The sequence below is a fragment of the Phoca vitulina genome, unplaced genomic scaffold, assembly GCF_004348235.1.
Source record: "Phoca vitulina isolate PV1807 unplaced genomic scaffold, GSC_HSeal_1.0 scaffold2, whole genome shotgun sequence".
Taxonomy (NCBI): domain Eukaryota; kingdom Metazoa; phylum Chordata; class Mammalia; order Carnivora; family Phocidae; genus Phoca; species Phoca vitulina.
In genome coordinates this window covers 92,020,015-92,036,760 of record NW_022589705.1, presented here as the reverse complement: position 1 = coordinate 92,036,760, position 16,746 = coordinate 92,020,015, and the positions used below count along the sequence as shown (strand labels likewise).

The following is a 16,746-nucleotide window of genomic DNA, read 5'->3' as shown; positions in this document are numbered from 1 at the left end:
TCTTCCCACCTTCTCCCCTTCCTGCGCTCTCCCCGCACCCAGCGGTGCTCCTGGGGGAGGCCAGGGCTGTGACCCCTTCCCAACGATACCGGCATCTAAGCTCGGGCGGCGGTGAAGGGTCTCCAGAAAATTCGAAAGCCTTGAAGACCCCAAAGATGTTGCGCTAACGGTGGCAGGAAGAGCAGAAGGCTCCGTGCGGAGTTGTAGTGCTCTGGGGAGACATTGCCTGGTGGAGCCGCTTCTCCTTGCCCGGGCCTGCCCTGCTTTGCCTTCCGCTCTCTCACTGTCTATTTATAAATAGGAGAAGGGACAGAGGGCCGCCACCTCGGGGTACATGCGGGGCCGGGCCGTGCTCCAGGAGCGGGGAAAGAACGGAAGTCATCTGGGGCAGGCTTTGCCCAGTTCCCCCCGAGAGCGCGGACTCAGACTCCAGACCCGGACTGGCGAGGCCGCCCCGGCTCTGCCCCTCACTGGCTGATGGCCCCGGGGCAGTGTCCACCTTGAACTGGTTCTTCCTCCCCGTCCCTCCAGGGCCAGAGTGAGTGGGGAGGCGGTCAGGAGGGGAGGGGGCAGCGGGCAGGAAAAGGCATGCCTGACTCCCCAGGTGACTCTCGTCTGACCATGGCTTTGGCCCCAGCAGGTCTCTGAGGCTCACTTGCTTTCAGGAACTCACCGCCATGTTACTGTCCCTTCTCCTGGACACTGTGTCCCTGGGTTTTGGCCACTCACCCAGGCTCTTTATTTTGGGGTCCTGCCACCCCTGCAGGTGTTCCCCTGGAGCGAAGCCTTTGAGACCACCTGAGGCAATGACCCCAGGAAGCTCACGTCTGGCCCGTGGGACTCTCTCTCTCTGCCCCAGTGAGGCCTCCACCCCGCTGTCGTGGCGGCTGGCCTGCCACGGTCTCCTGACTTTAGCTCCTCGAGGACTAGGCCTGGGGTTAGCCCATGGGTGACCCTGTAACTCCAAGGGTCACAGGTCAGCTTCCCCACACTTGGCCTCAAGGTGGGAGGGAACCCCTCCTTTGCAAGGCCCACATGAGCCATCTGGCACCGCCCAGGCCCCGGGCAACTTGCTGCCCAGAGTCTTGTCCTCACCTCGTCCATTTTTAGCTGAAACCAAGCAGAAGGAGCCAGTTCTAATATTCTGTCTGACACAAGTCTACAACTCAGGGCCTTTGCAGACCCTGAGGGCTCCCCCGTGGGCCCCCCTGGGAGCCTGGGAGCAGGTGATGAACCTGAGTTCAGACCCCCTGCCTTTGTTCCTACAACAGCTCCAGGAGGAGGCAGGGCAAGGCCTTGTGTCGCCATTTTACAGGTGACAGTGTAGAGGCTCCAAGAGGGTAAGTGACACCCGCAAGTCACCCAGGACCAGCGTGTGCACGCAGACGCTCTAACCTCAGTCTAGTGTTCCTCCCGTGATTGCCGGCTTCTACATCTCGGGTCCCTCTTCTCCCAGAGGCCACCTGCACAGGCTGCCCTCACCCTGGGAGGAGGAATGAGGGGCGGAGGCGGGGGCCTGCGAGCCCCTCCCCGGACCCACTTTCAGCCTGGCCTCACACCCCCACCCCACCTCCCAGCTCATTCAGTCTTTCCGCCTCTCATGTGGGCGGGCCACCCACTCACCCACCCAGTCCTCTGAGGTCTGTGGAGGGGCCTGAGCTTCCTGACACCCGTCATTGAGAAGCCAGAGCTGGAAGGGGCTTAGAGCATCAAGCAGGCCCACAGCGCTATTTTCCAGACAAGGAAACTGAGGCACAGAGAAGCCAGTTTATTGCCCACCATAGAGGGAGTGCCTGAGTAGGACAGGGAGACCTCTGGATGAGCCCAGGGGCGTTGAAGTCCAGTCTTCCATGGAGGGGGAGAGGGGAGATGAAGACACCAGCTTGATGCCGGGGAGGAAACAGGGCTGGAGGCGAGGAGACCATATGAGGCACATTTTCCATCTGTGACTTGAGATTAGTAACAGTGCTGACCTCACAGGGCTGGGATGAGGACTCAGTGGGGTGGTGAGGCGTGCACGACGCCTGGCTTGGAGCGAGCCCTGGGAGGGGGAGCTGCGCTGTGTCTGTGTCCGGTGCCCTTACCCTGGCCCCTGCCACTCTGCCTAGCTGCCTGGCCTCCTCCCGGCCTCCTCCCGGCCTCCTCCTGGCGGGGCCTACGACACGCCAAACCCGTTCTCCCGATGCCTTCTGGCCCCAGGAGGGGCAGGGACTGGGATATAGTCAATACAGTAATGCCCAGCACCTGGATCGGCAAGTGTTTGGTACGTTTGTTGAATGAATGAACGTTTCCACTCTTGTCCCTGACTTTCTCCACCATGAAATGGGAGGTCGCTGAGATGCGGCATCTGAGGCCCCTGCTGGCCCCCGGCGGCTGCACCTCCATCCTGCCCCCACTTCTGGGCCCCGTCCTCCTTTTCCTGGGCTCCCATGCATCCTTCCAGCGCTTGGCAAAGCCAAGCCTGAGGACGGGTCCTCTCAGGAGCCCAGTGACACAGGCAGTTCTGGGAGGAGCCAGGTCTCAGGTGGCCAATGTCCCTGTGGGCTGTGGAAGACCGGCCTGTTCTGAGGTTCCTGGGGGGTCCCCTGGGAAACCAGGTCAGAGCTGAGGTCAGAGGATGGTGGCCTGAGGCCGAGAGGGGTCCCCTGCACTGGTGTGTGTGTGTGTGTGTGTGTGTGTGTGTGTGTGTGTGAGAAAGAGCCCGAGTGACAGACAGAACCTGTTGAGCCAGGGCCCCAGTCCCTGCGTGGTGAGGAGGTAGATGACCTGGGGCGGTGGCGCTGCAGTGACCCAGGGACGAGGAGCTGGCTCCTTCAGCTGTCCTGAGGAGGGGACCAAGGATTTCTCCAGCGGGACCAGGACAAGAGTCACATCCCAACTCCACCCCATCCTTCTTGGATGACCTCAGACAAATGACTTGATCTCCGTCAGCTGTGAGATGGGCACACGCCCACCTGCTTTTGGGGGCGGAAGTAGGGTTCCATAAAGTGCCTGCGGCCTGGCCCAGTGCATCCCTCCTTCTCTGTCTCCCCACCCCTCTCCTCCCTCCCCTTCATCCCTCCCTCCCTACTTCCCCCCTCTCTCCCACCCTCCTTTCATCTATTTTCCTCTCCGCCCCTTATTTACCAATCCCATCCATCCATTTGCCCATCCACCCACCCATCCGTCTTCTCTCCAGTCCCCCATCCCCACACTGGGTCACAGATTGCCTCCCCTGTTATGGTTAAGAGTCATCAGTGATTTCCAGATTTTCACCTAGGGACCTTGTATTTTGGAAGATTGGGTTTGCTAAACTGCTGAGTAAATTGAGTACTATCCAATTTATTTCCTCATTTTAAAATGTCAGAGCTCCCTGCAGGTGGGTGATATGTGAGTCTGAGACTCCCCAACACCAGCCAAAGGATCTAGAAGCTTCTGTAGCCCCGCGTTCCCCAGAGCCTGTTTGCCCCGCTCTGGGGACATCCAGAGACCCCTGGCCCATGTGGCTCCTGAGGTGACCTGAGGCCGGCTCCTGGGGCTCCTGGGGCTGTGGGTCGGCAGGGCCTCTGCTCTGGGGAGCTCCACAGTAGAGGGAGGGAGTGACCTTTTGTCCCGCTCTGCAGAGGGGCTTTCTGTTCCTCATTGTTAAGCCGTGACAGGGCTGTGGTTGTTTTTTTTTTTTTTTTCTGTCCAAGAGGATAAACAGGCCTGGAGATTGCTCAAGCGAGGGCTGACCTCCTCTGCCCACCGCCAGCCCCTGGGCTCTGGAATCACACACAGCAGCAGGAGAAAGTGTAGGGAAGGGTGTTCATAACAAGATTCTGACCGGAAAAGGCCCTGGAGGGGAGGCCTCCAGGCAGTGGCTGGGAGCTGTGGGGGTCCTGCTGCCTGCCTTTGTCCAGGAACCCTTGGCCTGTGGGTGGAGAGAGAACATAGGCTTGGCCAGGGTAGGGCCCTTTCCCATCAGGCCTTTTGGACCCTGACAGGAAATCCTCCCACCCCAGCCAGGGCTGGCCTCCCAGGGCCGCCCCTGAGGCTGAGGGTTTCTCTCTGCCTGTTGGAGCTGCACTGGCCCGGTGCTTCTCAGCCCTGCGTGAGTGAGGGGCTTCCCTAGTCACTGCTGAGGGTCCTGGTGGGGATGAAGCCCACGGTGTGCTGGGCCGGGTCCCCGAGACCTGTGCTAGCCACCCTGCAGGGCAGGGGGCTGCAAGAGAAGGATGTGCAGCCCTCCCTGCCCTCTGGGGACAGACAGCTGCCTCTGGGGGTCTCAGCCAGAGGGAGAGACATGGCCCCTTCCCTTCGGGAAGCCCCACAGTTGCAGCCTGCAAGGAAGGCCCATCTCGGGGGCCACGGGGGAGAGTCAGGCCCTCTGCTATGCTTGGTACACAGTTGAATGGTATGTATAAAGGGGGCTGCAGAAGGTATGATTTCTCTGGTTTAGGGGCTCCCCTAGCCTTTAATCTCTGGGTCTCCCTCTGTGCCACCCCGCCAGGTCATCTTGCTCTGTCCGGGGGTGCCAGATAATCGGGTATGTTCAGCAGCAGAGCATCAGAATTGCTTGGGGTTGGGGGTTCTTTTTCTTTCTTTCTGTAACAATACAGCTTCCTGGGCCCACTCCCTGAGCATCTGTCCCATTTGTTGGGGTGGGGATCATTAGGAACATCATTAGTACAGGCCCCCCAGATGTTTTGGACACTGAAGTGAGCCTCACCCCCAACTGTGAGGAGCCCTGATAAGGGGCCTTGCTTCCTTCCCCTTTTGTCCAGCCCACTCCAGGACCAAACGGGGAAGGAAGAAGGACTGGGATTGAGCGTGTGTGTGTGTGTACTCACGTGCATGCATATGCAAAGCCACGGGCATGCAAGCTTGTAGTCCAGATGGGATGGAAGTCACTTTTTTAGGCTCTGTGTCATGCGGAATGGTTCCCACTTCCCTTGCTAGCCTGTGTCTTTCCCAGCCTCACTAGAGGGGGTTTGGCACTGGCCCTGGGATGGAGGGTGGGCTTCAGGGCCAGGCCAGCGTGATGGATGCACCCGCTGTTTATGCTTCGTGGCCGTGGTGCTGGAATGGATCCCTTGAGGAATGACATTGTAATGAAGCCCACTGCTTAGGTTAGGGACCCCTGAACACCTACTACATGCCAGGCTCTGGAGTAGTAACAAAGAGTTACGCCCAACCCACAGGCTTGGAGGACACCCAGCTAGTGGGGGCCCAGCCCTGTGTGCCAGGAGCCCTGAAGGAGGAGGTCGGGATTCTGGGTCCAAGTGATGATTCAGGGTGGTGTGTGGGCTGGGAAGCCTTCAAGGGGGGGCTGCTGTCAGAAGACATACGTGGAATTTTGTCCGAGGAAGCGTGAAGCTGTTCCAGGTGGAGGAGGCAGTTGGGGCAAAGGCGTGCGGGCAGGAAGAGCCACAGATCACTCTGTTGCAGGGAACCCCAGCCCCAGGGGTCATCTCTGCGCCTCCCCCCAGTGACTTCCAGCTGTTGGCCCTGAGCTGTGTGCGGCAGGGCCCGGTCAAGGCTCTGGCAGTCCTGACTCCTAGGCAGTGCGTTTGTGTAGGGGAAGGTCAAGGCCACTTCCCTGCAGCCTGACCCGCCGGGGGGGGGGTCTCTGGAGCATGAACTGTACACAGTGTCGGTCCTGCAGGGAGGCCGGGGCCCTTACCAGTCAACACCGAGGGCGGCTGGGGGCTGGGCACCCTGTGGGTACAAGAGGATCTGAGTGGGGGGCGATAGCATCCACTGCCTACAGCACCTGGAGCATTTGGATCAGCACCTGGCACCCCATAAGTGCTCAGGGCATGGTCATGTTGGTATTGTCATCAACCGCCATTCATTGACTGAGCCCCGATGCTGTGTGGGCCCTGTGTTGGAGTCTGAGGGTCCAGAGATGGTGAGGCCGCTATTTCTGTCCCCTGCGTCACAGATGTTTGTGGTGCATGTGTGTATGTGGGGGCACACGTGCGTGTACGTGGGCACACGTGTGCAGGTGCACATGCACCCCCCTACCCCACTTTAGCATAATGAGCTGATTGTCCGAAGGGGCCATATCCAGTGTTCGGAGAGAGCCCAGAGGGGGAGGAACCTGACACAGCTTGGAGGAGTCAGGGAGGGCTTCCCAGAGGAGGCAGCACTCAGCTGGAAGCACCAAGGGGGTGATTCCAGGCGCAGGAGGGAGTAGGAGGCATCCTAGGCAGAGGGCCGCTTTGTGCTGAGCACCGTGGTCCTCTGTGACTGAAGCCACCGCCTTCTGGCAGCTCCCGCGCCCCACCTCTGTCCCCTGAAGTGTTTGAGGAGCTAGCTGGATGCTCTGGCCAGCTGGCTCGGGGCCACCACCTGCCCGCATGCGTGTGCGCCCGCAAGGGAGGGACAAGAGGCAGTACAAGAAAGTGGGGACTCTCCTGTCCACCTTCCCCTCAAAGGGAGAAGCCCCCACGTCAGCAGAGCACCAGCGGGAGAGGGCCAAACACTCGCGGCCACAGGACCCCGTCCTGTGGTGTTAGGGGTGACGGGATCCAGGGGTGGCCGTGCTCATGGCTGTCCTTCCCTTCCCTCTTCAGGTCACGTCGCTCCCCTATGCTCCGGAGCCTGGAAGCGTGTGCCGGCACAGAGAGTACTTCGACCAGAGGGCCCAGATGTGCTGCAGCACGTGTCCGCCGGGTGAGGGGCAGCCTGGGGCCCTGACTCCTGGACGCCTGGGGCCCTGGGGGCTGGCGCCTTGCAGGGAGCGTGTGTGGGGGCTCGGAGCGGGGTAGGGTCATGGCCCTCAGTTCGAACTGAATTCCTTCTAGTTCCATGAATTGGCCCCATGTTGCCTCTCGCCTCAGGGCCTTGGCACATTCTGTTCCCTCATCCTGGCCTAATTCCCAACTCCCTTCCCCAGGTTAACTCCTACTTTTCCTGTAGACCTCAGCTTAGACGTACCCCTCCTCCAGGAAGCCTGCTCACACTGCCTGGTCAGATCTGGCCCCTCCTTTGAGCTCCCACTGGCCCCTGGGCATCCCCCATGGCAGCTACTCTTCACCCTGCGGTCATGGCCTGGTTCCTCTTTTGTCAGCTCCACTGTGCGCTCCTCTGGGACAGGGACCGTGGGCTTGTTCTCCACTGAATCCCAGCGCCTGGCAGAGTGCCTGGCACATAGTGGGGGTTCAGTACATATATGGCCCAGTCAGTGCGTGCTTACCCATTTCACGGATGGTGGGCCTGAGGCCTAACCCCAGTTGGGAAAGCTGAGTGGCTCAACTCCTGGTGTCATCCATCTACTCATTTGTTGATACATGCATCCCTATACTATTTATAAAGCGCCATCTAAGTGTCAGGCGCTGTTCTAAGTGCTGGGAGTACAACCGAGAGCAGGGCAGACAAAATCCTCACCCTCGTGGATTTTGCATCTAATAGAGGCACAGGCAAAGAAGCCAACAGAGGAAATAGATGTGTGGTCCTATCAGAGAGTAAATGCTGTGAAGGAAACAGGGCAGGGTAAAGCCAATGGAGACAGATGGAGCAGGACATGCGGTCTGGTACGGGGTGGTCGGGGGGGCCTTTCTGAAGAGCCCGCACTTGGGCGGAGACATGTAGGAGGTGAGGGAGTGGGTTATACAAATATACAGGGAACAGCCTGCCAGGTTGGAGGAACAGCAAGTGCAAAGGCCCTGAGGTGGGAGCCTACATGGTGAACCTGAGGAACAGTGAGGCCAGTGTGTGGCCCAGAGAGAGTAAGTTAGCAGGGACCATGGTAAGAGCTTAGATTTTATTCTACAAAAGCTAGGAAGCCATTGGAGGGCCCTTGAGCCGTTAGCCTGAGGTGTGGGCGGGCACACGTGTACCTGTCATCTCCCACAGCCATTTTAAGAGACCTCACAAGTGACTCTTTTTCTGTTAACTGGCAAGGTCTCTGTAAGAAGTTACTGGATTAGCACAGCGGTGAATATGGCAGCATAGGGCTCAAGGCTCAAGAGAGAAACTCCTTAAAGGTTTGCTTTGGTGTTCTCCCATCTCCTGGCATGCCTTCTCTTCAGACCCACAAGAGTCCCATGTCCTCGTGGGACTTTCCTTGATGGGAAACCAGGGACCACATTCCTACTAGTTGTCCTGCTAGTTCACACCCACAGGTGGAGAATTTTAGCCAACTGTAAAGAAGAAAGGAGCTAGCAAACCAGTTCTCACTAAAGTGTGATTGACTAGCAACAGGCAGTTCCAGTGGTAGAATCCCAGGCATCTGGAAAGAGCAGAGGAAAAGGCATTTTATGAGCGCCAGGGCTATGGCGATGAAGTGACGGCTGGGAGCCTGCAAGATGTGAGATGGCTCGGTGAAGGACTTGGAACGCTTTCAAAGAGCCTTCCCGCCCAGGCTTCAGGACGGGGGCCCTGGGGGGTGGTGGATGAGCCCCTGACCTCTGGCCCTTGCTTTCTCAGGCTCCCATGCACGATCGTTCTGCACCAAGACCTCAGATACCGTGTGTGCCCGCTGTGAGAACAGCACATACACCCAGCTCTGGAACTGGGTTCATGAGTGCTTGAGCTGTGGTTCCCGTTGCAGCACTGGTGAGTGGGCTCAGAGAGCGGCCTGGGCCCTGGAACCTTCCCCCGGCTGCTGTGCAGCCCAGCCCCTCGGGCTGAGCGCTGGCTAGGATCACCCCAGGCCAGTTCTCTTCATGCCCCAGAGCATGGGGTTGTACGGGTCAGCCCTTCCCTGTTTACCAGTGCCATTTTCTTTCCTTTTTTTTTTTTTAAGATTTAATATATTTGTTTGAGAGAGAGAGAGACCGCGAGCAGTGGGGGGAGGGACAGGGAGAAGGAGAAGCAGGCTCCCCGCTGAGCAGGGAGCCCCATGCGGGGCTCGATCCCGGGACCCTGGGATCATGACCTGAGCGGAAGGCAGGTGCTTCACCGACTGAGCCACCCAGGCGCCCTGCCAATGGCATTTTCCTCCTCTGTCTCACCAAATCCTCTCCAACAGCCCCGTGGGGCAGGTAGGCCAAGGGCCGCAGGGGGTCTCACCAGCACAATGTTTGTGCCCATTTTAGAGCTGAGGAAGCCGTGCCTCGGAGAGCAGGTGTGCTTGCTCGCACCATCATGGAGAGGGAGCCAGACCGCAGGCCTTGGGACCGTGCGGCCGGTGTCCTTTCTGCCCCCAGCTGCGGGGGCTGCGCCAGCCCGATGAGAGCAGAGCTAGCTGTTGGGGGGGGGGCGGGTGCGGGGTGGAGTGGGCATGGGGTGGGCGGGGCCGGCGGAGGCGGGGCTGACCCTGGGCTACCCTCTGGCTCTTGTAGACCAAGTGGAGACTCAAGCCTGCACTCGGGAGCAGAACCGGATCTGCACCTGCAAGCCGGGCTGGTACTGCACGCTGAGGAGGCAGGAAGGCTGCCGGCTGTGCGCGCCGCTGCGCAGGTGTCGCCCGGGCTTCGGCGTGGCCAAACCAGGTATGGGGCCAGGGCCAGCGGTCCTCGGGGGCCCCCGGGGGCCTCTCCTTCATGGGTGTCAACCCGTCAGCCCCACCTGGGAACATGGGCAGTGGCGGCCAGGTGCTGGCCACCCCTACCCCTTCCGTTCTCTCCGCCAGCACGCCAGATTAGGCGCCTACTGTGTGCTAGGCCTTGAGGGGTCCAGAGAGGGATCAGATTAAGCCCGAAGTTCCTGGAAAATCAGGTGGTGCCCCCAGAAGATGAACCCACGTGATCCCGGAGACCAGGAAGTCACTAGAATTGGTTCAGGAACAAAGTGCCCAGCTGTGTGGGTGTGCGCGTGCGTGCACGAGCGTGTGTGTACATACGCTCACGTGCATGTGTGCATGCCCTCGAGTGTGTTTTAAGGGGCAGAGGTGCAGACAGGTCCGTAGGCCCCTCAGACTTCTCCTAGGGCTCCCGCGCCAAGGCCCGCTTATTGTACTAAGAGTTTGAGTTGGTGACGAGTTCCGATTTTTCCCTGAAGGAACGGCAACGTCAGATGTGGTGTGCACTCCCTGTGCCCCAGGGACGTTCTCCAGCACGACGTCATCCACAGACACTTGCAGGCCCCACCGGATGTGAGTGGCTGAGTCATTGGGTTCTGGAGGAGCAGGGAGGGCAGGGCGGTCCCCGGGGACTGTGGTCTAGCGCACAGAGCGGCCATGCCGTGGGACCTGAAATCCACCCCCTTCACTGCCTCGGGTTGAGGCACTGGGGAGCCTTACTCGCTGCCAGGATGGCTCTGTCCCATGGTGGGCGGGTCCCAGCACAGCCAGCAGGTGTATGGTAGCCTGGCCCCGGAAGTCAGCACTGGGTGGGGGGCATGGGGACTGGGGGGGGGCAGTGGGGACAGAAAGGGGCCGTTCTGAGGGGGGATGTGGCACAAATTCTCTCTCCCGCATCCTGGCTGCTGGGACTCCTTGCCCGCCCTCCTGGCTCCCCATGAGCGAGCCCAGCCACGCCGAGCCCTTCTGGCCTCTGTTGTCCCCTGACCCAACCTCCTCCTCCCCCAGCTGTAGTTCTGTGGCCACCCCTGGCAATGCCAGCATGGATGCAGTCTGCACTTCCGTGCCCCCCACCCTGGGAACGGCCCCACGCCCAGCCTCCACGTCCCAGCCGGGGCCCACGCAGTCCCAGCATGGGGAGCCAACTCCAGGGCCCAGCACGGCTCCTAGCACCTCCGTTCTGTTCCCGATGGTTCCAAGCCCCCCCACTGAAGGGCTCAGCACAGGCGACATCTCTCTTCCCATCGGTAAGTCCCAGGAGGGCTCGTTCAGCCTCTCTACTCTCTCAGAGTCTTACTGAGCGCCTGCTGCGGGCTGGACCCTGTCCTCTGTCCTGGGAGGCGGGTGCTGGTGAGACCTGTCTTCTGCCAAGACGTGGTGCTGTCACTAAGAACCGCTGGGTGAGAGAGGTGGGGTCAGCGTTTTATCTGCAAGGGGAGATGGTCTCCTGGTTGCCATTTCTGATGAACTCATTAGCCGGTGAGCTGGGCCAGGTCACCTCATGGGTTTCCCTTCTGGGGTTAGGACTCCATCAGACCACAGATCTCAAAGTGGTGACCTGGGGGCTGAATGTGACCGACGGACATGTCTTGTCTGGTATGTAGTTTTTAGCTTGTTGGTCTTGTAATTGAATTTGAGAGCCTCTGGACTGGGCTTGCCCCTCCCGTGGCAACCCAGACATCTTTGGTCACGGACTTGGCTGCCTGGCCCCTGGCACGTTTGGGTTTGCTTTCTGCAGTTGCTTTGAGCTTCTCTTTTTCCTTCCAGGACTGATTGTAGGTGTGACAGCCTTGGGTCTGCTGATAATAGGGCTGGTGAACTGTGTCATCATGACCCAGAAAAAGAGTAAGTTTTCATTCCTTCCTCTTTCATGCATTCATCCATTTGCTCTGGAAGCTTTTCTGGGGCTCTTCCTGTGAGTCCAGCACCGGGCACAGCCTTGTGGGTCAGACGGAGCTGGATACTGGCAGCCCGTGTTCCGTGGGAGCTCAGAGCCAGGGGCAGAAGGCATGGCCACTAACTTACCTACTAAGAGGCAAGATGCCATCAGAGCAATCCAAGGGGGTGGCAGTCTGGGATTCTTGTCTGGAAATCCTGAAGCAGGTGGTTTCGGAGCTGAGTCAGATTTCCGTGGGTAGACGTGTGCAGGACAGAGAAGGCAAGCTAAGGGGAGGCCATAGCATGAGCAAAGAGGGGGACGCTGGAGAACAGTTGGGCATGGTGGAGGGGAATGGGACAGGGCTGGGTCAGCTGGGGAGCTGGGAACGGGGGCTTCTGTGTACCTTGTCTGCTGGGTGATTGCTGCCGCCCAGGGCTGGGCCTACTCTGAACGGTTCTGCTTGGGCCGCATGCTGCCCTCCACGTTAGAGCAGGTGTGACCTGAGGAAGCCACTCTCCCTGACTTGTCTGTCCCCTCTCTCTTCTTTGCAGAGAAGCCCTTCTGCCTACAAGGAGAAGCCAAAGTGGTAAGTGTCCCTCTGCCTCCCCCCTCCTCCCCTGCTCTCCTTCCTGCTGGGCCGTGTTATTCCCACGGGAAGCCGTGAATGCTGAAGGTTGGTCTGTCCGGTGTGAGGCGGTGTGCCGCCCTGGGGGGCTGAGGGAAGGCCAGCCAGTCTGTCCTTGGGGGTTAGGCAGCCTTCCCTGGGCTAAACGAGAGGGTGAGTGTGAAGTGCCCCATCGGAGAGCAGGGGGTCGGTGGTGTTGGTGCCAAGCTCCCGCTCATGGACCCCTGTTGTGACGTTGGCCAGACGTGAAATTACTCACGACGCTTGTCTCCTCACCATTAGAAGGGGACAGTGTCTGCTTAGCCCCACGTGAGGGCTGTGCTGTTCACTCGGTGGCGACAGTTCTCAGCGTCTCCCTGAGGCCTCACAGAGCTCTTCCTCATGGAGCCGTGCGAGGGGTACCCCGGTGTTCCAGAGAGGACCTGGGAGGGGGTCTCTGGGGTTGAGAGGGAGGCTGGGGGTTGGGACCCTGCGTCCTGCCCTCCGCTTCGACCAAAGCAGCTCGCCTTTGATCTTTTTTTTTATAAAGTGGGGTCTGTGAGGGACTTTTGTTAGAACACTGGTGTGGCAGCTCCTCAGTTTCTCCTCAGGAAGGCATTTATTTGGTTGCAAGTGACTTGAAACAAAGGGGCTTTATTTTTCTCACGTCCCAGAGAGTCCAGGGCTTGTCAGCTGCTGGGACCGCTCAGTTGCATCCTTCTGTGAGGCCGGCAGGACCCCAGGCTCTGCCCCCTTCCGCGTGTCGGCTTCTGTTCTCTCGCTTGCGGCCTTACCTCGTGAGATTGTGGGCCCCCCTCTGTATGTGATCTCCGGGTCTGAGGCAGAAAGAAGAGGGGAATGTGGCCAGGCCGGTGATGGTGCCTTTTATCAGGAATCAGACACTGTCCCCGAAGCCCTGGGTGGGCTTCTCTTGTCTCACTGGCCAGAGCCGAGGCATGGGACCACCCCTAGCTACTTTCCCAGCCTCTGAGGTGGAGGAGGGGAGGGACAGGGCTTGGGAATGGGTGCCGGATGGACCAGTATACCACGTCTGCTGTAACCTCTACCTGGTTGGCAGGGCAGAATTTTTGCCCACTTTACAGATGAGGAAACAGTATGAGGAACTCCCTCCATGTCCCCAGTCCTGCTTGGGCAAGGTTTCTCAACTTCAGCAATTTTGATATCTGGGGCCAGATAATTCTTTGTCATGGGGGCAGGGGGGACTGTCCTGTGTACTGGGGGTTTTCAGCAATATCACTAGCCCCACCCCACGAGATGCCCGTAGCATCGGTTCTCAGGAGTGACAACCAAAAATGTCTCCAGGTATTGCTGTGTGTCCCCTGGAGACCAGAATCCCCCCGATCGAGAACCACCATGCTGGGGAAAAGCTCAGCCCTTGGTGGCCCAGTGCCCAAGGTTTACACAGGGAGTCAGACTGGGTAGGGACTGGAGACTGATCTCAGCTCCTGATGTTGCTGGCAGGAAAAGAGGTGCAGAGAGGGAACGTGACTTGTTCAAGGTCACACAGCAACGTGTCTCTGGACTCCTGGACCGCCTGTCCTGTGTTGTCGCAGACAAACACACTGGCCTGGAAGTGCAGACTGTTTCTCCCCTCCCCCCCGGGGTACAAACGCCACACCTTCCTTTCTTCTGGCTTCAGTTCAGGGGTGCTGACAGCGGCTGCCTGGTGGGGCTCCACCCAGCCTCCCCGCTGCCGCAGTGTCTGTCCCAACCAAGTGGTTCCCAACACTCGATGCAGCAAAGGTGTCTCAGCCATGGCCAGTGGCCTCCACTTCCCCTTTGCGTCCACTGAGTTTCTTGTTCACCGAGTGTAACTCGATTATTTGTTGAGTGAGGTTGAGCATAGAGCCCAGTGGTGTGCTGGTAACTGGCTCTCTGGGCAGCTAAAAAAAACCCAAAAACCAAAAATGCAGACTCTGATTTGTGGTGTTTGCTCACACCATCGTACACATTCCCACCATGGCTGGTTCCGAGCCCCTGAGAGCTCACTCGCCGCTTAGCCGGACGCTCTCTCACTGCACTCACTGCTTAGCCGGGAGCTCACTCACTGCACTCACTGCTTAGCCAGGAGCTCACTCACCGCTTAGCCGGGAGCTCACTCACTGCACCCACCGCTAAGCCGGGAGCTCACTCACTGCACTCACTGCTTAGCCAGGAGCTCACTCACCACTTAGCCGGGAGCTCACTCACTGCACTCACCGCAAGGCGGGAGCTCACTCACTGCACTCACTGCTTAGCCGGGAGCTCACTCACTGCACTCACTGCTTAGCCGGGAGCTCACTCACTGCACTCACTGCTTAGCCGGGAGCTCACTCACTGCTTAGCCGGGAGCTCACTCACTGCACTCACTGCTTAGCCGGGAGCTCACTCACTGCACTCACTGCTTAGCCGGGAGCTCACTCACTGCACTCACTGCTTAGCCGGGAGCTCACTCACTGCTAAGCCGGGAGCTCACTCACTGCACTCACTGCTAAGCCGGGAGCTCACTCACTGCACTCACTGCTTAGCTGGGACCTCACTCACTGCACTCATCCTTAGCCAGGAGCTCACTCACTGCACTCACTGCTTAGCCGGGAGCTCACTCACTGCACTCACCGCTTAGCCGGGAGCTCACTCACCGCTAAGCCAGGAGCTCACTCACTGCACTCACTGCTTAGCCAGGAGCTCACTCACTGCACTCACTGCTTAGCCGGGAGCTCACTCACTGCTAAGCCGGGAGCTCACTGCTAAGCCGGGAGCCAGCACGGGAGCCACGCCAGGCCTTTCGCCTGCGCCCAGCCACTGAGTGCTCACGCAGCCCCTTGAGGGAAGCGCTACCACCGATTCCACGTTACCGGTGAGGAGACAGACTCGGGGCGGTTCAGGGACCCGTGTAAGGTTAGACACCTGGGTGAGTGGCCGAGCCTGGGTTGGGAGCTCCGTGGGAATCTGCAGGCTCTGCCCACTTCCCGCCATGCCGTTCGGCCAAGGCCGACTTTCAGCCCCCAGCAGGGCCTGCCCCCCACAGCCGGGGCCTCCTCCCCGGGGCTGGAGCCTGACCCGGCAGCCCCCACGCTTAGCCCCGTTCTTCCTCGGCTGTCCCTGCGAGGAGGCTGCCTGGTCAGGCTCCAGCCCAGGGGCCACTGGGGTGGAGAGAGTGGAGACCCAGCGCCTCCTGCCCCCTCGTGCTGCAGAGGTAAACCCCAAGGCATGGCGGGACAGTGACTTCCCTTCGTCTGGAAGAGGCCGGCATACCCACACGTGTGAGCTCGCCCGCGGTCACTCCACGGACGCACTGCTGCGTGGGCTCACGTTTGTGAGGCGCCGAGCGTGGCCAGGCACAGTTCTGAGCATTGCTTAGTCTCACAACCAGACTACGACCCAGGCAGTAGGATTATTGCCCCAATTGTCTTGCCGAGGATATTTGGGCTCAGAGGATTAAGTAACTTTCCCAAGGTCACACAGCTAATGCGAGTGGCCCGAGACACCAGCCTAGGAGGGCCTCTCTTCACCAGCCCCAGCACGCACAGTACCTGCACCACTCACAGATGTGCACCCCCCTGCAGACAGGTGCGTGGGCACACTTCCCACCCCCGCCCCCACCCCGTACGTACAGATGTGTGGGTGTCATGAGCACACGCGCACCCAGACAGACATGGAAGCTGTGGGAATCTGGAGGACCCAGCTGGTGGCTCTGCCAGGGTCTCAGCTTCTGCCCATGGTGGGGCTGGCTGTCTGGAATCCTGGTTTTTTTGAGTGAGCCTCCTCAGTACTCCCCTCCCAGCCCGAGCAACAGAACTCAGGATGCATCTTCCCCACTCAGAGCCTACTTGAACTTTGCAACTTGTGGCTTTGGGGGAAGGAGGCGGACTGTGACCTTTGGGGGTTTCTGTTCTGTCCAGCCCTAGCCACGAGCAGAGGAGCAGGATACTGGCCCCAAAAGCCCCTTCTTTGGGGGTAGTGAGAAATGACATTTGGATGTTCCTCCTGTCCCACCTTCTCCTGCCTGTCCAAGCTTGGAGCAGGGGTAGGAGTGCCATCCAATGGCCAAAGGTTCAGTCTGAACTTGAAATGCCCTCCATCTCTCCAAAGCTGGGGACCATAACCCAGGGAGGCAGGACGCCGAGGGAAGGCAGCATCTCTCTGCTACTTCTGGGCTTTATTGTGCCTCTGCCACAGACCAGACCAGCCGTGTGACAGGGAGCTGGGGACTCACCCTCCCTGGGACTGGGTGGCCTCAAGGGACAGCTTGTAAAATAGATCCTTCAGTCCTGATGACAGTGGGCCGGCCTCAGGGAGTTGAGGGCTGGGGCAGGCTCATCTGTGGGAGAAGCCGTCATAGGCGGGGCTCAGGCCTGGGGGGCTGCGGTGATTGGCCAGAGCACACTTGAAATTGTTGCTCCCTGGGGAGCAGGAGTGAGGCCAAGGGGTCACAGCCTTTCCTGGGGAGGGGGGGCCGACACGCCCCCATCCCTATTGCAAAGGCCTGCCGTCTTGACCCTCACCTCCCCCTTCTGTCCTAGGCTGCATCCCCCCAGCCCTTCATTTGCCTTGGTTCCCATCCCAGCCGGGGCCCTCGCGTCCTGTGCAGGCCAGGGGCCAAGGGCAGCAAATGAGAACGTGGGTCCTTCTGTCTCCTTTTTCATGTAACAAACCCACCGGTGTGTGGTGCTTACTCTGGAACAGGCATTGTTCTGAGCACTTGACAAATATTCAGCCATTTAATCTTTACAACAACCCTAGGAGGTAGGTTTTTAATGCTCCCCTGATAGAGGAAAGAAAGGAGGCACAGAAAGGTTAGGTAACTTGTCCAAGGTCACACAGCTAAGTAAG

At 59.4% G+C, this 16,746-nt stretch overlaps 1 protein-coding gene across 2 annotated transcripts in view; it reads left to right on the top strand.

Moving 5' to 3' along the window:
- The window catches only part of TNFRSF1B (TNF receptor superfamily member 1B), a 32,862-nt gene that overhangs the window by 10,851 nt on the left and 5,265 nt on the right, over positions 1-16,746 (top strand). For both annotated transcript variants that reach the window (XM_032393421.1, XM_032393413.1), the window contains exons 2-8: positions 6,540-6,639; positions 8,395-8,523; positions 9,252-9,401; positions 9,910-10,003; positions 10,439-10,677; positions 11,198-11,275; positions 11,861-11,895. In XM_032393421.1, the coding sequence (XP_032249312.1) occupies positions 6,540-6,639; positions 8,395-8,523; positions 9,252-9,401; positions 9,910-10,003; positions 10,439-10,677; positions 11,198-11,275; positions 11,861-11,895 (825 nt within the window). The remainder of the gene's footprint in view (positions 1-6,539; positions 6,640-8,394; positions 8,524-9,251; positions 9,402-9,909; positions 10,004-10,438; positions 10,678-11,197; positions 11,276-11,860; positions 11,896-16,746) is intronic.